The 22,419-nt window shown below is 40.5% G+C and overlaps 1 protein-coding gene across 2 annotated transcripts in view; it reads left to right on the forward strand.

The window, feature by feature from the left end:
- STK32A (serine/threonine kinase 32A) overlaps positions 1-22,419 on the forward strand; it is a 91,407-nt gene that overhangs the window by 32,192 nt on the left and 36,796 nt on the right. For both annotated transcript variants that reach the window (XM_075996190.1, XM_012774180.2), the window contains exons 4-5: positions 194-345; positions 13,437-13,610. In XM_075996190.1, the coding sequence (XP_075852305.1) occupies positions 194-345; positions 13,437-13,610 (326 nt within the window). The remainder of the gene's footprint in view (positions 1-193; positions 346-13,436; positions 13,611-22,419) is intronic.

The following is a 22,419-nucleotide window of genomic DNA, read 5'->3' on the forward strand; positions in this document are numbered from 1 at the left end:
GAACTGAACTGGTATATAGGGAAGAAAATGAAATTTCTATTCTGAAATTAGAGCGAAGTGGGAACTTAAACATCAGAGAATTTGCATGTGATAAGCCACCAAGCCACAGCAAAGAGCAAGTCCTGTTCTGTCTCTCATCACCATGATCCATCACCTCCCCTAATCACTTTCTCACTCATGTCTTCCCCGTTAGGTCTGCATCGTACAAAAGAATGATACGAAGAAGATGTACGCCATGAAGTACATGAATAAACAAAAGTGTGTGGAGCGCAATGAAGTGAGAAACGTCTTCAAGGAGCTCCAGATTATGCAGGGGCTGGAGCACCCTTTCTTGGTTAATTTGTGGTAAGTGGTTTGGCCATCTGAGTAGAGACACTCCCATCTTCATCCCCAAATACTGTTACATAAACACATCTTGATTTCTAGGTGTGCATTTGCAAAACACGCATTTGGATCTCGCTCCAGGGCTTTTGTTCTCCTCCGTTTCTTTGGTGTTATAATGAAATAACATTTTTTTATTGTCACCAATAAATACTCCTTGGCTCAGTTGTCACAGTTCCCCTTGTCCTTGAGGTATTTTTTTTTTTAAGCATTATAATTAAGTGGGCTGCAAAGGAATGTGTTCAGGCGTCTTCTCACTCATTATTTACTTTTTCTCCATAATCTATGGAGGAGGGACTTTGGGTACAAAGTATGGTCTCACTGGCTGACATGAGGTCCATCTTTAGAATTTGTACAAAGCACTTTCTCCTTAAAATAACTGGCAATAAATCTTGTTTCTTCGTAGCATGCTTCTTAAGCACCAGGTATATATACCTGGAAGTTAGAAAGGGACAGGTGCTTCCTTTCTCACCAAATAGGTGATAACAGAGCTGGAGCTAACTTTTGTTAGAGCCAACTTTCGCAGTCATTGAGACATTATATGACTGTGATCTGTTCACAAAGCCATTACCATAATCCAAAGCATAGAAATGGCAGAGGAGTTTGCAGTATCTCATACCCCCTGCTCTTTTCTTGTGTGCTAAAGTCTTTATGTGTCACCTTCATTTTGCTTTACATTTTAATGCAGCCATTATGTTAAGAGCCAGTTCTTAAACCTAATTCAAGATGACTGTTATTTAAATATGCATACCAAGCAGTTCTGACTTATCAGCCAAGGCAAAAAAAAAAAAAAAAAAGGTCTTTATCCAGTGAATGCTAATGGAAACATAATTGAGATTTCACTCTATGATTAGGGACATCCTTCTGGAGGAATCAGTGCATAAAAACCTGCCTCCATCCGTCTTTAATTAATGCAGTTCACTTAATATACAGTTTACTCAAAGCCTCTATGTCGCAGTTGAAAAGAAGATGGTTCTGTGTGACTTGGAAATAGGTCTATTATGGTTTGTGCACTACGCAGACATTGTAGAGGCTCATTTTGGCTGCGGCTCCGTGTATTTAATCAGTGTCTCAGAGTGGCCTATTCAAAATGCTGCCATGTAAAAAGCTAAAATGGATGCAGCTCTCTCTTCCCCATCCTTTGCAATCATCAAATTGCCTTTTTCCTCTTCTCTTTCCACCCTGAGAATGACAAGGTGCTGTCACTTCACTGCCTCCCTTTGTTCAAAGTCACATGTTCCTTCATCGAAAGTTCAACCAACTAATTTTCTTTTTTTAAGACCAGGAATCTTTCATAAGGACATACTTAGCATTTTGTGCTTTCAAATTTGTCTCTCTTTGCTGCATGGGCAAAGTTGATTTCATTCTATTCCTATATATATATATATATATATATTTTTTTTTTTTTTTTTTTTTTTTTCTTTTAACATGGGCATTAAGAGGCTTTAAGCTGGCCAAAGTTTAGAGATTTTGCTATCTGCTGACTTGATGTCATTCCAGACAACACTGCATTCTCCATGCGCACTGACCTGGTGACAGTATGTCATGTGTCTTGTTCTTTCCTTCCCACTTGTCACACTGAACCTCACAGTGGAACACTGGGCACCATTAACAGTGACAGAGGAGAGTCCTCCCCTCCCCCGGTGATTTTAGCTCCACACTCAGAACTGGAAACTGGGGAGGGGCCATTCTTAAAAGTACAGCAGAAAAACTCTTTTGCCTTTCGAACCTCAAGATAAAAATCTTTATTATTCTTTCTAATAAATGCTTTCTGCCTTAGTAAGTACAGCATAGTCAATGTTAAGTGAATCTTTCCACAAGTATTAAGCATCTTGCAATGCCTCTGAAGATGTTATTGTGAGTAACTTACTTTAGCATTTTAAGTCACATTGTTATAAGATAGGGTTTGTGTGTGTAACTTGGGTTGTTTTTATAAACAAAATGAGATCAAGTGCTGTGCCCAGTACCTAGCACAGAATAATATTTGTCTTACAAATATTAGTTCTTTCCTTCCTTGCTCCATGATGGTGTAGCATTCTGAACTTGCCCATCACTGGTGGTCCATTGTAACTGAACGGTACTACCGTGTTTCCCCGAAAATAAGACAGGGTCTTATATTTATTTTTCCTCAATAAGACACCCTAGGGCTTATTTTCAGGGGACGTGTTATTTTTTTTAAGTACGGTACAACAATCTACATTTATTCAAATATAGTTAAGTCATCTTCTTCTGGAACATCATCATAACTCTCCAAACCCCGAATTCCATCCTGAATTTCTTGCGACTCTATTTCCTTTAGAAACATTGGCCCGAATCTCTCATGTTGAGCACTAGAGCTCTCATGGGGCAGATGAGAAGGGCTGCTCGTCTTCTTTACTGCTCTGCAACAAAATGCATGGGCTGTGCAGATGCGCTGCGTAGCCACGCCCATCACTAGGTCTTATTTTTGGGGTAGAACTTATATTGTGCAAATGCTTAGAAATCTTGCTAGGGCTTATTTTATGGATAGGTCTTATTTTGGGGGAAACATGGTAAGCCCCAAGATATCATGGGAAGATAGGCAGTGTAGGGGGGGAGGGGGGAGGTACTGTTCAACTAATTCTCTGTAAAAGCATATGTTGTTTGTTTTGTTTTGTTTTCCACCCTTATTCTGCAAATCAATCAATCAAACAAACATCAAAGATTCCTCAATATATTGGATACAATTTAATCAAGATTTTATATCCTGGGTTCAACTGTTAGATTTGTCTTCACATCCCTAATGACTCAGGAACTTAAGAAGCATTGTAAGATTTATAAAATAATAGCAATACTTGTTTAAATCCTGCTCCGTTTGTGTACTCTATTTTAGTCCTCTCAAGATTGCTTTCAATAATCTTCTCATCCGTGTTCAAAATGCCCCTAACCTCTGTGGGTGTAGCTGGAAAATTCCAATTTTTCAGGCTAGGGGAAAATACAAATCGTTTTTCTTTTAAACAAGTTTTATGCTAATGTTAAGAAGTTTGCACGTGTGTGTATGTATGTGTATAGGTATAAATATATATATGTATGATACTTGAAAACTTTTCTGCTCATTGCATTCAGTTTGAAAAACAGAAAATTACCTGGAAAAATGAAAACTTTCCAATAGTTCTACCACGCAACCACTTCTAACATGTATTGGTGTGTGCTTTCCAGTAAAATGTCTGCATTTGGTTTTCTGTTTCTGATCACCTACTGGCCCCATTCATTCCTTCATGTATGTATATATTTACTGAGCATCAAAAACAAGTTATAAAATTAGGTTGTTAGAGAACATACAGGACACAGTTGTATGAGAATTTCAGACAAACAACCAATGATTTTTTGGTATGTTCAAGTAGCATGTGAGATACATTTTTACTGAAGGTTATTCATTGTCTGTCAGAATTTCAAATTTCACTGTGCATCGTATATTTTTATTTGTTAAATCTGGCAACCCTCATTATAACAGAGACCCGTCCCGTGGGGGTGGGCAGGAGTGGGCAGAGCCCTGATTTGCCTAGCATTACCACTGACTGGGAGAGACCGACATTAACTAAACGGCATGTGGATATAGAAACTTCGAGAAGTGTACAGATGACTAATTATGAAGGTGTATGTGTGTGATGTGTGTGTGTACGTATGTATCGGGATTTCATGGAAAGAGGTTAGCTAGTCTGGGGGCAGGTATGTTAAGGGGGGGAAGAACATTGGGAATTAAAATTCGACCTTACCAGCCTCCGGGGGACCTGGCCCGCTCAGGACCTGTCTTCAGATGTGGGCCACAGATCAATTGAAAGCTGCCAGACAGGGCTGCCGTCCAGGAAAAGTAAATAAAATCTTCCTCTGAGTCCCTCTCTGAGGGCTGTTAACAAAGCCCTGGCAACCCACAGCCTGAAAACAAAGAGGTCCCAGTCATTCCCAGCACAGCCGGTTCCCCAGGTGGCTTTTGCGAATTGAGATGAAGCCTGCAGCTGCACACAACTCCTCAGGGCTCTCTCTCTTTGCCAGTGTCCCTTGTCCCTGTGAATAGAAAGGGTCCACGTGTGGTTTCAGGAAATTAGGAGACAAGATCGTCCATTTTAAGTGGAAAGGACAGTGCAGGGAGTGTGACAAGGGGTCCTTTCAGACGCTGAATACAGCCCAATAAATGGGAGCAACTTCCATCATCTGTGACCCAGAGTGCCCATATTTCTTCATGGGATCACAGACCATGAGAACTCAAGGTCGCCTTCAGAGGCACAGTGTCAATAATAATAACTTCCCTTTTAATGGTGTCCTATTACTTGGGTTTTTGTATATATCACTTCATTTATTCATCCAAACAATCTTGGTTGATGGGGATTATTATCCCCTTCCACATCTGAAGAAACTGAGGCTCAAAGAGGCTAAGAGATTTTCCTTAGAGTCACACAGCCAAGAACTGGAAGAGCCGGGGCTCAAACCCAAGAATCCTGACTTCAAAGCCCCTGATCTTTCTGCTGCATTATACCATCCCCTATAGACATCTTGTGAGCTCCCTTACAAAATATGTAAGGCATCAGGGATTATTTTGTTTATTGTTCTTTGCACTCCACAAGAATACAAACTCTATGAGGCAGGTATGTTTGTGTGCTTTTCATCATTGCCTCATTCATTCCCCATCGTGTGCAGCAGTGCCTAGCACACAGTAAGTATGCTCGCTGAACCACAGGTGGCCGTTTCCAATCCCATCAATGACCCAAACTCACCAACTGAGACTGGTCTTTCTGCAGTCAGTCTGTGACTGCCATGGAGCACAAAAGGTATTAACTTCGGATGTTGTTCTCCTTTCCTGGACCCCTGATTAACTTTATGGGTAAGAGTCTGATTTAATTGTCCCTGATTTTATCTGAGCATGCACCTTGGCTTTCACTTTTTCATGGGGAGCAAGGTGTTGTTATTCCCCTTGGCCTGTTTACTGCCTGTATTCTCTGAGGTAACTGCCTCAAGAGATTCTGTAGAAAATAATAATAGTCAAATTTCCCCCCAGAGAAGAATCATAAATAATATCTCCAGAGCCAGTACATGTGAGACTTATGTTTGGCAAGGAGAGGCCAGGAAAAGCTAAAGTGGAGGGGAGATAGACTCAGACCAAGAGTCTTTATGTCTTCTGAGACTTGCATAAAAGTTTCTTCTTGCTAAAAAGGAAGCTTTGATGAGCATTTATTATAACTACCATATTGTAGTTTCATCAAATCCATTCTATTTACTGCCCAAGAGATCTGTGTAAACTCTTAAGTTATCCATGTTTGTGAATTTTTTTTATTTTTTATTTTTTTTTGAGACAGAGTCTGGCTTTGTTGCCCAGGCTAGAGTGAGTGCCGTGGCGTCAGCCTAGCTCACAGCAACCTCAAACTCCTGGCTCAAGCAATCCTCCTGCCTCAGCCTCCCAAGTAGCTGGGACTACAGGCATGCGCCACCATGCCCGGCTAATTTTTTCTATATATATTAGTTGGCCAATTAATTTCTTTCTATTTATAGTAGAGACGGGGTCTTGCTTTTGCAGGGGTCGAACTCCTGATCTCAAGTAATCCTCCCGCCTCGGCCTCCCAGAGAGCTAGGGTTACAGGCGTGAGCCACCGCGCCCTGTCCATGTTTGTGAATTTTCAATATAAGGTTGTTTAATCTGGATAAACACACAAATACACAAGAGTGGGTGAGATCATTTATACATGTTTTGATAAGGGCATTTAATAGGGTACATTTTTTCCTTGGAGAACTTTGTAAGGCTATGGGAAAGAGAAATAAGTATTTTATAAATTTCAAAGCTTCTTGATGTACTGATATAAACCTCTGGAAATTTGACAACATACTCTAGAGAGAGAATGTGGGGAAATAGGTACTGTTGTATGTCACTGGTGGGAATTCAAAATGATACATAACATTTACAGATAAATTTGGCAATATTGGGCAAATATTACCCATTCATTTGCTTTTGCTTTGGCAAATTGTCTTAGCAAACCCACTTCTATGAATCTCCAACAAAGTTAGACTACCAAGAATACAAAGAGATAGGTGCATAATGTTTTTTACTACAGTACTATTTAATAGTAAAAACCTGGAAACAACCTGAATATTCATCAATATGGGATAGGTTGAATAAACATCTGATGTACATAAATTGCAGCATTATACAGCTGAGAAAAGCAATGTGGCCTCAAATTTATCTATATAGTCTACAAAATTCCTATCAAAATCTCAGCTGGTTTCTTTGTAGAAATTCACGAGCTGATCTTAATTTCATATAGAAATTCAAGGGATCTAAAATTCAGAAAATTCAAACATTAGCCAAAACAATCTTGAAAAGGAAGAGCAAAGTTGGAAGGCTCACACTTCCCAATTTCAAACCTTACTACAAAGCTACAATAATCAAGACAGGTTGGTAGTGGCATTAGGATAGACATGGAACAATATTGGGCATCTAACAATAAAGCCTCATGTTTATAGTCAATTGACTTTTAACCAGGATGCCAACACAATTCAATGAGGAAAAAATAGTGTTTTCAACAAATGGTGGTGGGAGAACTGGATATCCAAATGTGAAAGACTGAACTTAGACCCCTGCCTCACACCATATACAAAATTAACTCAAAATGGAAAATAGATGTAAATGTAAGAGCTAATTGTATAAAACTCTTAAAAGAAAATATAGTAGACCTTCAATACCTTGTAATAGACAGCTGTTTTTTTAGATATGATACTGAAAGGATAAGTAATAAAAAAAATAGATAAATCAGACATCATCAAAATTAAAAACTTTTATGCTTCAAAGTCACTATCAAGAAAGACACCCCAGAGAATGGATAAAAATATTTGCAAATAATATATCAGATAAATTATTTACATATAGGATACACAAAGGGCTCCTACAAATCAATAATATAAAGGGAAATAATTCAATTTAAAGTAGACAAAGGATCTGTATAGATAATTTCAATAAAAAAGATAAATAAATGGCCAATAAGCACATGAAAAGATGCTCAGCATCATTGAACATTACAGAAATGCAGATAGAAACCATAATGAAATACCATTTCACACCCATTAGGATGGCTATTATTTTAAAAATGGAAAATAACAAGGGTTAGAAAGCATGTGGAGAAATTGGAAACCTTGTACACTGCTGGTGGGAACGTAACATGGTGCGGCCACTACAGAAAACGGATTGGCAGTTCCTCAAAAAGTTAAACATAGAGTTACCACCCAATCCAGCAAATCCACTCCTAGGTATATATTCAAAGTAATTGAAAACAGGGACTGAAACAGATTCTTGTCCACCAATGTTCATAGCAGCATAATTCACAATAGCCAAAAGGTAGAAATAACCCGAATGTCTATCAGCAGATGAATGGATAAAAAACACATGGTATATTCATACAGTGGATTATTACTCAGCCTTATAAATGAGTGAAATTCTGATTATGTGCTACAACATGGATGAACCTTAAAAACATTATGCTAAATAAAAAATCCAGGCACAAAGGATAAATATTGTATGATTTCACTTACATGAGGTGCCCAGAACAGACAAATTCATAGAGACAGAAAATAGAACAGGGGTGACCAGAGGTTGGGGAGAGGGAGAATTAGGGAGTTATTTATACAATTGGTTATTTTATTTTCAGGAAAATAAACACATGTGTGTGTATTATGTTTATTTTCCTTTTGAAGTTGTTTGTTTATATGCTTTTTAAATATATCCTTTTTATGTTCCCTAAGCTCTATATACTATACTGTATACTATAGTGTAAACATTATTCTTTTCCTCTTTTTGTCTTCACAAAATAATATCTTGGAAATCTTTTCATATCAGAATATAGATCTGCCCTTTGTAGCCATTGAAATACTAAGAAAAAAAATATAGATCTGGTTCATTACAAAAAATGGTGTATAAGCTGTAGCCTGAATTTACCAGTTTATTTACATGCTGTCTATTGATGGACATATAAATTGCTTTTCTTTTATAAAATATGATGAGTATCCTTATAAGTACATCCTGGCATACATTTTTTCAAGTGTTTCCATAGTGAAAGTCTCTTGCAATGACATTATAGGGTCCAAAGCCATGTGCATTTTAAAGAGATATTTCCAAATTGTCCTCAAAGGAGGTTTCACCAAACTATCATCCTTCCAGAGAGCATGTGAGAGTGTCCATTTCGGCATATCCTCACCAACAGTGGCTCTCATCAAGCCTTAATGGAAATGTTCTCACTCCCATACATTAATGAGCAAAAGTCATGACACACTTGCTTAGACTGTAAATTGTCTCCCTCTAAATTTAGAGAGAATTTGGATTGTTGTCTCAACTTGGTCTAAGTGTTATCCAAGCCATTAACCTTTCTTTTACCTCATATTGTCACATCGTACATTTCAGTTGAAAACAAAACAAAATGAAAGCAAAAACACAACTGGATATTGTTTCTATAGGCTGTTGAAATCCGACTGTTGCAAACCTTGGGTTTTCTGTGTTGTCAGAGTGAATTAATTATGTGAATAATATTGGGTTTTTAAAATTAATTTCGCACTAGATACGCCTTAAAAAATTCTTACAGAGCCATAAGAACAGAAATATGATGGGTCGTCATGGCTCCAAAGAAAGGTTTTAAAATTTAAATTTGTCCTTACCTACTGAGGCAGTGTACCCTCCCTGCCTCCCAGCCTGTGCCTCGGGGACCTCTTCTCACAAGGGCTAATGCTTCTCTTAAGCTGTGAAAAGCCTGCCGTGAGCCCTCCCTGTTCAGAGTCTGAAAATCACAGATTAACTGTTCTGTCGTTTTAGTGCCTAGGACAACCTTTCCTTGCTTTGCTAGACGGGAACATCAGAGCTGACCCTTGCTCAGGTAGAGTCTGAATGAGGATTTGGCAAAACAGTTCTGCAATAGGAAGTAGGTTCTCCTACTGCCACGGTTTTCATGCTTTTTTTTTTATTGCAACTCATAACAAGAAATATATTTTTCATCACAACCCAGTAGATACACTCACAGAATCACATTAAATTCTCAAAAATAAAAGTTTTGTTAATACTGTTTAGCCTTAACGTTTTCATTGTATTTATCCTATTATTCAATCTGTTTTCTTTCTTTTTAAAAAATGCTTGTTACAACCAACCAAAATGCTTTTACAACTCCTTAATGGATTTTGACTGGCAATTTGAAAAACACTGCATCAGAGAGTATTTTAGATTTCCAACTCTCAGAGTCAGATTTGTTTCCTGATGGCCTCTCTGAGAGAGCCTCAAGCTCTCACTCTCATAGTCCCTCTTCTGACTTATTTGATAAACCATGCTAATCTCTAAAAGTAGAACCTGGGGAATTCATATCAGACCCACTCAAAGCTTATGGTTTAACCTTGCTTGTCTCCTTTAGTTCATTTAGTTCATTTATTGACTTATTATTTTTTTCTGCAACCATTTGTACAGTCTATATTTCAGGCATAGAGGCACCAACAGCGAGTGAAAGCACAAGCATGCAACGTGATGGCATATTGGGAATAAAAGGAGTTAATCCGAAGGCATACAGGAAAACGGTTTCAAATTATGACAAATCCTGTAATAAGAACGTGGCATTGCATGTCACAGGGGACCAGATTTAATAGGGAGTATTGATTGGGAAAGTCTGCGGTGAGAAGTGACACTTGAGCTGAGATTCGAAAGATGAAAAAGGGTGTATAACCAGGCCCCGGACAGCACCGTGAGTGCAGGCCCAGGTCACGCCACGGTCACAGGCTTCTACGTCTGGAGGGGGCATGAACCGCGGGTTGGATGATGGAAGGAAAAGATCTTCAGGTTAAGGCCGGAAAAATAAACAGGGCCAGACCAAATGTGTCCCTGTCGACCATGGAAAGAAGTGAAGGGTGTTTTGAGGCTGGATAACATGATAAAACTCACATTTGAAAAAGATAACTGCATTGCGGAGAATGGATTGGAGAGGTGCAAGATTGTGCAGAGAGAGCTATGAATAGCCTACTGCAGTGGTCTGGGTCAGGCATGATGGAGTGGGGTGGAACAGGGTGCTGCTCTTTGGCCAGTTATCTCCTTTCTTACTGAGCACATTTAGCAATGAATTTCACATTCACTGGGACCGGGCCTGTTAATTTTGGAACTGTCAACTAAGAAATAAATAAGCTGTGATATGGTATATATATAGAAAAAAAAAAAGTTACAGAAAGGCAACAGTGAGTCTATGTGATAAATGGTGGAGGTACAAGGAAGCTCTTACTTTTTTATTTAAAAAAATCCCAGATTATGAGATGAGCTCGAACATTCTAGTTATCACTCCATTGTGTTACGCCCACGTATTTTACTGAGTAAAGTTCTGGAAAATAAATATTTGTTCTACTCTCCCTCTGAGTTAAGAATCTGAGATGGAGGGCTTCAGATCAGATGTGCTGAAAGAGAAAGATGATTTTAACAGCCAAACCTGCCACCATGATTAAGTAAACTTATATTTATACTGGCCAAGAGAAACATGTTGCTTCTTGCCTGGGCCTCTTTGATCAGTAATCCTCTGCACATTTGAACTCTGCTGTTACCTTGCTATGACTGGCATCTTTATCAGTTTGTCCTTTGAATAAAAAGAGCTTAACCCAAGTCCCAGTAAAAATGTTTGTTCATTCAGGCTTAATTTAATAAAACAACATGTCCGCACCCCCGACTTGAAATTGAGTGGAATAATACCAGAAGAGTCCACTGGTCTATCACCGGGTTTCTGACCTACATCTGGTAGCTTACCATAGTCAATGGCAGGGAGTGAATTGAATCTGCCCTGTATGCTAAGCCAGTGTGAATAGGTTGTTCCCACTGGCATCTAGTTATGTGTGTGGTCAGCACTCTCTTCTCCCTACTTTTGGTGCCAACCCTCATGGACCTCCCCATTCCTATCCCATCTGCCACCCAGCCCTGAAGCCCTTGCCCACATGAGCCATGATTCTTTGTGTTATATTATCTGAGAACAGCAGGTCCCAGGCATGATTGCATGTTAACTAACCCAAGGTTGCTTACTAAAAGACCTGTAAAACACAATGAATGTAATTTGTGTTGGTGTGGTTAGAAGGATTATGAGCCAAATTGCCTAGATCCATGGACCTTTCCCGATGGCCATTAAACCTATGGCCAGTCCTTGCACTGGGACGAAAAATATCATTTTGCAAAAGACAATGCCAAGCATGCGTTTCTGGAACTTTCACAAAGCACCTCCTGTGTTTCTGTCTAAACTCCACCAAGAACTAAATTTCTGACATCTTCTATGTGAATCAGTCTTCACTGGTAAACAAAATTTTATTTATCAAACTAACTATCGGGAACCGTTAGTCTTCATTAGAATGTTACCGCCTCAGATGAATGCTTCATTGCATTTCTTTTTTTCTCTTTTGTTTATAAGGCCCCTTTTTCTCCTTTAGCGCAATGACAATTATAAAGAAGAAAATGTACTAAGTGCAGTTCTCCTACCACTGAAACTCTACATTTATTTCGTCAGCAAAGAATTTGTCACTGGGAATTGCTCTACGTCCCTAGGCACTGCCGGTAGGCACGCAATCCTTTGATTCAAATAAAACTTTGAAATGTGATCTTTGTGACATTATGTCTAAAGGAACGTTTCAAAACAGCATACAGAGAACTTTATTATGACTAGAAATCATGTCTGTGCTTTGAGGGAAACAAAACAAATCACAGCAGTGGGGATGCGTTTTCACAGGTGATTCTTTGCACATACGAGAGGCCAGCGCTGCTCTCTGCGTCTCACTCGCTCTTTCAGTCCCTCAGCCCTGTGCTGCCTCAAGTGTGACGCCCGTGTCTGACCGTCCGTCCTGCTTACAACCCTTTAAAAGCTCTGTGGCGTCTACAGACTGCTGCCATGGGACGGGGCCTCTGCCTTCCTCTCCGGACACAAGCTTCCCCATCAGAGCTGGTGCTTGAGCAAATCCAAACTACTTCCCTTTCCCCGCTCACCCCAGGTTCTTTCCCCATGTCTGTGCTTGAATACGTGCTATTTTTCAAATTTTACTTTTGCACCTTGGGAACCCTTTGGCTCTACCGTTTGTCAGGTGCTTAAGTTTGTGCATTTCCTCGTTTGTATGTGGGAGCATGAGAGCGGCAGTGTGAGGAAGAGCCGGGGCAGCACCTGCGGCGTGCACCAGAGCCTGCCCATCCAAGTCACTCAATAGACACATCAGGTGTTAGCCTTATTTTTTAGTTGTTGTTATTATTATCATCACTGTCCTTCAAACTTTCACTCAGGTTTCAGCTTTGCTGAGAAGCTCTCCCCTTCCTCCCCATTTCAAAGACTGAATGAATTACCTGGAGCTGTGCTCTTTCTTCTTTATTGTCCTTTTAAAAATCTTTTTCTTATCATCAATGTGGAACGTGATTTGTTATAATGTTGCTGGGCAATGAAGTTGTTAGTTTGGAAAAATGGGCACAAGAATGGTTCAAGGAGCGCCTGTAACTCATAGTTTATGGACTTCCAGCTACAGTGTGGTTAGGACATGATCATTAACAATAAATGGATAAACGGCTTCTCTTTATTTCCTGGGGTTTATAGCTATGTAAGCAAACAGTTAATGAGTGCTTACGATATGTCAAGCATGACAATAAATATTATGCTTATCCTATTTATTCTTCAGTATGGTCAGATTTGTTACATATTCTTATTACTCCCGTTTTACACATGAGGAAACCAAGGCCCTAAGGCAGGGGTCCTCAAACTTTTTAAACAGGGGGCCAGTTCACTGTCCCTCAGACCGTTGGAGGGCCGGACTATAGTTTTAAAAAAACTATGAACAAATTCCTATGTGCACTGCACATATCTTATTTTGAAGTAAAAAAACAAACAGGCAAAAACACCCGCATGTGGCCCGCGGGCTGTAGTTTGAGGACGCCTGCCCTAAGGTCATGGAGCTACTGATAGACCACGGTCTCCCAGATTGAGCTCTCAGCTCAAGGACACTCTGTTCTGACCTGGAGACTCTCATTTGCCTCTGGAACTCTTTAGCATGTAAGTGTATTTGATGAGTTTTCCCTTCTGCTGCTATTCCAGGTATTCCTTCCAAGATGAGGAAGACATGTTCATGGTGGTGGACCTGCTGCTGGGCGGGGACTTGCGTTACCACCTGCAGCAGAACGTCCGCTTCCTGGAAGACACGGTGAAGCTCTTCATCTGCGAGCTGGCCATGGCCTTGGACTACCTGCAGTGCCAGCGCATCATCCACAGGTCAGTCGGGCCCCGGGGGACAGCCGTGCGCGGAACGCACAGGAGAGAACCCACCACCTGGCTCATTCAGCAAGTCCTGGTTGAACATGACATTTTATCTTCATTTAATTCTTGTAACAGTCCCCTTAGGTAGGTTGATTGTCCTCATTTTGCAGATTAAAACAACCGAGTACGTAGAGCTCTTAATTTGCCCAAGGTCACAGTTAGTAAATGACAAGATCAGAATCAATGAATATTGAAAGAAGAGAAAAATGTGGCATGGAGGAACTTAATGACTATTCAGTGAACTGACTGAAATAGACGTGGAGGAAGCACATAAAAGGAAAGACATAGAATGGGAAGAAAGAAAATTCCTTGGGGAGAAACTTTCAGTCTTTCTAACATCTGCTGTCATTCAATTTATATTAAGTGGATCCCTAAAGTATGTGCTGCAAATGGAGATAACAAAAGCAATGTACCTCCTGCACGTAGAGCATTTGTAATAAGTAAAGACATACAAATAACGCAAGAAGCCATAAATCTACATAGACAATACAGAGAAAAGGGTAATACTTTACATTCATAAAGAAATGAGTAGTTTTAATGATGATTACATATATAGTATCTTATTTGATCTCTAAAATAACCTGTGATAAATGATCACAGCAGATATAGTTAGACTAGTATTCAATATGAGAAAATCATGATTTATAGACATTATCACCCAAGTTTATTTATAAGAATCCTGAACCTAATCACCATCAAAGCAGCTACTACCTACTGATTGATGGCTTGCTATGAGCCAGGCATTGCTAGGTACTTTATATACATTATCTTACTAAATCCTCAAAACTCAACAAAGACTCCCCATTTCATTATAGTGTCCCCGTTACATAGAGAAAGAAACTGTGGCTCAAAGATTTTCCAAGGACATACTGCTAACAAATGGCATATTGCCAGGGTTTAAACCTAGGTCTCTCTGACCCCAAAGTCAGAGCTCTGTTATACTAGCTTGCATTAATTACACATATGAAATATATGCATTCATTAATTATACATCAGTAAATGAAAACTCAGCACATGTGGCTCTGTTGCTGTCATCTCTAATCCTTAAAGAATTCATTTAGTTTTTAAGTACAATTATGTCTCATTTAGTAAAAAATCGGCTACATACAATATCTGACTATCACCGATTGACATTTATCTGTACTTTATCTTGCTTAGAACAGAGCCTGTGGATAAAGGTGTAACATCACAATTTATAGATTCTCTGTGCCGACACCAACCCTTTTTTGGCCTACACACTTAGTTATTATTTAATGTTCCATCTTTGGAAGGGCCTATTTGTATTGGAAATGTGCTCTTCAGGCTACAGAAAAATGGAAAGCAGACCAGTTAATCACGTAGGATCTTGGAAGTGAATTTGCACACCTGGTGTTTTGTCAATAACTGGAAATCCTGTTCTCAAGCACTCTTTATCCCATTCTGGCTTTCTGGTCCCTCGAGTTCCTTTCTGGGGAGAAACTCTTCGTATACATGATCTGTGGAATCCTTCTCAAAACCCTCATGCTCATTTATTCTCCCCAAAATTGCCAGCCACAGCCTGTCTTTTTTTTTTTTTTTTTTTTTTTTTTTGAGACAGAATCTCGCTTTGTTGCCCAGGCTAGAGTGAGTGCCATGGCGTCAGCATAGCTCACAGCAACCTCAATCTCCTGGGTCAACGATCCTACTGCCTCAGCCTCCCGAGTAGCTGGGATTACAGGCATGCGCCACCATGCCCAGCTAATTTTTTCTATATATATTAGTTGGCCAATTAATTTGTTTCTATTTATGGTAGAGACGAGGTCTCGCTCTTGCTCAGGCTGGTTTTGAACTCCTGACCTTGAGCGATCCACCTGCCTCGGCCTCCCAGAGAGCTAGGATTACAGGCGTGAGCCACCGCGCCCGGCCCACAGCCTGTCTTGGTTGCTGACATCACAGCTACCAGAAAGGAGAAAGTTGCCATGAGAAACCAGCGTGGCCTAAGAATGCCTTTTAACTCTCTCTCCTTCCCCTGTCTGAAGCTGGGCTCTGTTACTTCTTCCTTTGGGTTTCATTTTCTCTGTCGTCAGAAGCAAGATGCATTTTCGCCAGGTCCTTAGGACTGTGTAACAAGAGGAATTGAGGAGGAAGAAAAGTACAACAAAAAAACTTGATAGAATTTTCCCCCAACGAACTTACAGACACTGTTTTTCTATCCCTCTCTCCCTTTTCTCTCTTCCCTACTCTTTAGTGCTCCTTTTGGTTTTAAATCAGAAACCAAGGACTAACTTTCTGCTTCCTATCCTTTCACCACCCACAATTAGTGCCTGTGCTCAGCAAAGCCTCTTCCTACTGAAATATCTCCTTACCATGGAAAAGGAATGGAAGGCAAAGAGTGACATTTTGAACACTGTGTTAAACTGAGGTGGCATCATTCTGGGTCAAAAGATGATTCAGGTGCAATTGCATGGTCTACATGCCCCACCCCACCTGCCATGTGTTATGTTTTACAGGCTGTCACAGCCTCTGGTACCTCTCCTGAGGAGCTGTGACATTTTGGTGTGTGATCACTTAATTTACTTCTGTCTCTGTTACAAAATTGTAAACTCTGTGAGTTTGGGGCATGTGCTGACCATATAACCAGTGTGTGGCAAAAATATGAAGCAATGGACACTGGCTGGGTCACAGGAATGACCAATTGACTAGAAGCCCAGGCTTACAAATAGAAAAACCAAAACTAAAATATAGGATATGTTAGAACCACAGGTTTCAGGCCTACCTTGGTCTTTATGTTGGGGTGATCATATAAATTATCATCCAAACTAGGATACTCCTGAGAGCTAAAGAAGGCACTCTTAATTATGCTGGGAATACAGTCAAAAGCCGTAAATATTCTGGGTAATTCAGGAGGTATATCAGCATCGTTCAGGCTTTTCAGGACAATAGTGACAAAATAGATGTTTTAGTTCTGACAGAGCTCTGACAACCAGGATTGTTCTACCCTCAGAGTACCAGATATCAATTTGACATGATGTATCTTTTTGAAATGGTATCAGATGGCTTAAAAAATTTACATGGTAAAATAAGCAGTGTCCTTTTGTCTAAGGAATTGAAATGATATTCATGGTGGCACTGAGACTGGCACTCACGGGTCAGAGTTAAAAGCATGAAGAGCAACGCTTGAGAAGAGATGGAGGCATCTGAACACTGTGACTCTCTTTTTAAAATCTCTCTCTTTTATTAAAAGAATCAGCAAAACTCACGCTGTATTTGATTGACTCTAAGATAACAAAACAAAACATCCTTCAGTTACTTAGAAGACTGGATTGTAAAGCGCATGTAAAACACATGCTGAGTTCCAAGATATTAAAAGTGTGCATGAAAAAAGAATGGATGGAATACGGAGTCGATTCCCCAAACGAGGAGAGACCATCTGCATAAGGTGGCAGATATAAAATACATGACTTCCTAATTTCAGATTAAAAACTACATTTTGCCCCTGGACATGCTAGAAGATTCGAAATTATCCATACACTGTCAGCAAATCTGCGGGAGAAGGAGCAGCAGTGGGCTGCCGTGCACTGAGGGCTTCCGGGTACCCGGCGCTCTGCTAAGCACTTGTGAATTATTTCACTCAATCTTCCCGTGGCTCCAGGAGGTTGATGGTGTTATTGTCCCCATTTTACATCGATAAAACTCTGGTTCAGCAATATGGAGTGACTCGCCCAAGGTTGCGTGGCCAGTCAGTAGGTGAGGCGTCATGTTAAGGAGATGCGGAGCTCGTGACCGCTCTCGCCCTGCCGGTTCTCAGCACGGCTGCAGCCCTGAGGCGGGCGTGGGACAGGTACACGCGCGGCCACCTGCCTCCGCACACGCGGTGTGGCTGCACAGGCAGCGATGGCACATGTGAAACCAACGGACGAAAGAACAGCCTAAAACTAGAAGCTAAATTGTGTGAGAAAGACTGAAGTACTTCAGAGAAGATGGTTTGGGAGAACAAAGTTTCGTGAGAGCTCAGGGGATTTAAAGAGGATTTTAGGCCAGGTGCCGTGGCCGGCGCCTGTAACCCTAGTTCTCTGGGAGGCTGAGGCAGGAGGATTGCTTGAGCTCGGGAGTTCGAGACCAGGCAGAGCAAGGAGCGAGACCCGTCTCTACTAAAAATAGAAAAAATTAGCCCGGCATGGTGGTGAACGCCTGTAGTCCTAACTGCTCAGGAGGCTGAGGCAGGAGGATCGCTGGAGCCCAGGAGTTTGAGGTTGCTGTGAGCTACGATGATGCCACTGCACTCTAGCTCAGGCGACAGGGCGAGACTCTGTCTCAAAACAAAAAGGGGAGGGGGGCATTTAATAGCCAAGGCAGAATGGAGGGTCTAGTCCATGCAAGATGGGCTAAATGGATGAGAATCTTTATTTGTCTCCTTGTGGTAACATAAAAAGGGCTCTGTTTTTAATTTTTCTCATGTCGGCTTTTCCGCCAGCAATGTCTAGCTTAGCTATTTATTTTTTTTTAAACACCATAGGACCTATTTCTGCCATAAATGAAGTTTTGTTTTATTTTGTTTGTGGATTTTTTTTAATCTACAGACTTGAATTTTTTTGTAGCTTCCTAAATATGGATACTATTCAGCTAACTCTTCAATTTCAAAATTTTTCTTTTCTATAGTTGTTAAAGACACAAGGTTGCATAGTAACTATTAATTTTGAATAGTACAATTAGATGATCACCTTGTTAGGAAGTCAAACATTTTTCTGTGAGTATACCTTGAAATCAGCTTTAGTTCCACAGTATGGCCAGTTTCAAGTATAATATTCTCCTTCTCCTACTTTAAACCAGTGAATAGAGGCTTTCAAGTATGAGCAAAGTGATTATTTGTTTTTATTTAAAAAAAAAAGAGAGAGAGAAGAAGAAAAAACTCATTATAATCCCTCCTGTGGGGATTGTTCTGTTTGATTTGTCACAATCTCTCCAATGAATAATCTGATGAAACTAATTATTACAGCCCAAAGACAAATTCATATTCACTCCTTTGTCAGATGTTAAAGAAGACTCAATTATGAATTCACGCTGATGAGATGAGTTGTTTGGAACAGTGAAGTAGTAAGGCATCTTGGATTAAAGGACCATTTAAGTGGATAGTTGATTGTTTTTCTCCCTGAGAATTACCCCACCCTAATGAAGTTATAATTCACTATTTTCTAAATTCCCACGGAAATGAGATAAAAAAAACAAAATCTAATTAGGTGATTCGTGTAAACAATTGTGGTACAATAGGGAGAGGTGCGAAAATTTTATGTTCCATTGATTACCAAAATGGTGAAGGAGGAATAAAAAAGAAATTTATGATTGTTTAGGAAAATACAGGATGATATTTTTATTTACCACCTTTGTCTTCTTTGCTGCAATCCTAGGAACTGAAAACAGACGCCCAGAATCATCTGGGGGACTCTGTAGGAAGCAGATAGGAATTAATCCTCACACACCACTTCTTGGACTGGTGAGAAGTTCCTATCATTCTTCCAGAAATCAGCACCTTAACAGTGAAGGAAAAACCCTAAGAATAATGCTTCCATCCCAAATAGTCATCCAAAAACTATTTAATGAGCACCTATTTGCCAGAGAGTGTTCTGAGTGCCGGGGCTCCTATGGTGAACAGCACAACCTCTCTGTCATGCAGAGCTGGTAATATCATACCATGAAAGGTGGTCAAGTAAAAGACTTCAACGCTAATATCAGAAAGGTTTTTAAATCCTGTGGCATGTGCTAGGAAGAATATGTGCTATTATGTGTCTATCTCGGGCTACACACACACACACACATATACACACACTCAGTTGCGTCTTCACAATGGTCATGGTTGTCCTTCGAACGGTAGCCTCTGGATCACAATATTTCTTACAAAAAGCTGTCTCCCTCTCCTCAACTTAAGCTACTGTGGGTAGATACTACACCCCATTCTAGTTAATCCCCAGAACCCAGCGTAGGATCTAAACTGGAGGGGTTGCTGGAGAATTTAATGACTAAACGAATAAAGGAGGTTGGTGCATACATGTAACCCTTGGGTGAGCATAGGAGGTACAGGCTGCTGTGGGTGTCGTCTTCTAAGCAAATTCTTGATTTATTTCACACATTCCTATTGTGTGTCCACAGGGTTATGGGGCTCTGTGCTGCCTTTCCTCTGTGCTGTATCAGTTTTGTATGCTGTGTGACACATTGCCACAAACTTGGCGACTTAAAATAGCACCTAATTTCTTAGCTCCCAGTTTCTTTGGGGGCAGGAGTCTGGGCTGGCCCAGTTTAGCTGGGTTTCAAGGTATCGGCCGGAACTAGGTTCCCTTCTGGAGGCTGGAGTGGGCAGGGGTCCCCTTCCGAGTTCAGTCAGAACGTTGGCAGGATTCATTTCCTTGTGGCTGTAGGACTCGTGGAAACGCGTTTCTTCAAATTTAACCAGGAGGACAAGACTCTAGAGTGAGTTGGGGAGCAAGACAAAGTGTATGCCTTGGATAATGAATGATATGTAGCACTGTGTAACATAGCTCCGTCACGGGAGTGGTGCCTCCACACATTTGCCATATAACGTTGGGTAGAAGCAAGCCACGGAGCCAGCCCGGGGGAGGGGGTGTGACTTACATGTGGAGGCGAACGCTAAAGTGGGAATCGTGGAGTCACCATGAAGCCTCTTTGCTGCATTTCCTTTAAAGCAGTTGGACACTTTGACACCAATTCTTTGAACTTAAACATAGCTCCATACTTCCCTGTCAAGGAAGAAGTGAGGAGGTTTGACCAGGTGCTCAGAGATGATTCTTTCCTGTCTGAGATGCTGGGATGATTTCCCCTCAGTCCTGGCAGGACGCTGTTCAGAGCAGGATCTCCTCATTGTCCCTGTGCTGTGACCCACCTCCCCGTCTCCTCCAAGAAGGCTGCAGGACTGAAGTGAACTGTCTAAAGAGCGTGTGACACCAACGTGTGATAAACAGCTCTTAACACATTCACCAAGCAAGGTCTTGTTTGCAATTCAGTGTGAGCCACAGTTATGTTTGTTTTCACCAAGGTCTTTAGTTTATTACAGGCAGAGACCTGGGCTGGGATTTTACCTTTGTGTTTGATTCACATACACTGTGGAATCTTAACAGGCCACATTTTATTTTCTTGATGTGATAATTCATAGAGAAAAATAAGATCTTTCTGCAGTTAATCATTTGAGTCAATAATCGCTGAGTGACAGATGAGCTCCTAATGAATGAATTTGCCAACACAGTGGGACCTGCCTGTGCTTTCTGAAGCCCGTGGGAATGAGTCATCCGGAGAGATGTTTTTCTAATTCCTGAAGGTGTTTACGTCTTTCAACTCTCCACCTTTTTTTCCAACCATTTAATTTATACTACAAAGTACAGATGTCATTTTCTTAATGACTTAACAAGAGCGATCATTTATTGTGCATATACCAAGAACTGGCACCGTGCTAATTGGCATGTTGCACGTGCTGCCTAGTTTGATAGTCAACAATACTATGTGGGGGTTTAGCAACTTGCCAACATGCAGGTAATATATGGGGACTAGATTCAAATGTAGGATTTATCTGCCTCAAAGGCCGTGTTCTAAATATAGGCTCCCCTAGTGTCATGCTTGTGAAAATAATAAACATACTCAAGATCCCACAAGCTATTGACTGCTGTTTACCCAGTAGCAGCAAGTTTTAGCTTATATACATATTTTCAATGTATTATGTGTTATATTGTGTCCCCCAAAAACATATGTTCAGAAGTTTTAACCTTCAATACCTCAAAATGCAACCTTTTGGGGAAATGGCATCTTTACAGAGATAATCAAGTTAAATTGAGGTCATTAGGGTGGGCTGTCATGCAACATTTGGACACAGAGACAGACACGCACAGAGGGAGTGCTGTGTGAAGAGACACAGGGAAAATGCCATGTGCAGGTGGAGGATTGGCGTGGTGGGTCTAGAAACCAAGGAATGCCAGAGATTGACAGCAAACCCACAGCAGCTAGGAGGTGCCAGCAGAGGATTCTCCCCTACAGGTTTCAGAAGGGGCATGGCCCTGTTGACACCTTGATTTCACAGTCTAGCCTCTAGAACCATCAGACAATAAATGCCAGGGGTTTTCAAGCCTGCACCTGTTTGTGGTGCTTCATTACAGCAGCCCTAGCACACGAATACAGGATGTTTTTTATAGTTTTCTTTGCTGCTAAGATTTCAATCTTTGCTTCTCTAGTATGTGCTGCTTCAGAGCACCTTCTGTCTACACTCCTGACATGCTGCTTCCAACATATTGTAGGATGGAAGACTACATAACAAAACTTGTTATTAATAGAACTATTTGGAAGATTAAGATAACCCAAAAGAATATTCAATGAGTCATGTCTATTGGCTTTAATGTATTATAACTTACTATAACCGATTATATTACTATAACCTATTATAGCCCAGAGACTATCTTTGCTTACTTTGGCATTTCAGGTTGGGTGAGATATTTCAAATATCCATGGCTTTTTTATGCTGTTTCTCTGATTCAAGGTGTTTTGTTTTGCTTTTATATATCTGTACAGAAAGTTACATCTTTTCCTACTTACCAAAGCCCCATTTCCAGTATGAGAAAAGTGAAAGTCTTAAAATGATTATAGATTATCTGATTAGACTGTGTGTGTTCTGCTTGACGCAGATTTTCTTTCTTTCAGTGTATTGATAATATTTGCTGTTTATGGCGGTGGAATAACAGATTTTGGCTTCAGGCTACCATCTTCTGTGCCTCGGTTAAGGAAACACCCTTTCTTTTTGTTTTGGTAAATCTTC

Source organism: Microcebus murinus, chromosome 21, assembly GCF_040939455.1.
Source record: "Microcebus murinus isolate Inina chromosome 21, M.murinus_Inina_mat1.0, whole genome shotgun sequence".
NCBI classification, from domain to species: Eukaryota; Metazoa; Chordata; class Mammalia; order Primates; family Cheirogaleidae; genus Microcebus; species Microcebus murinus.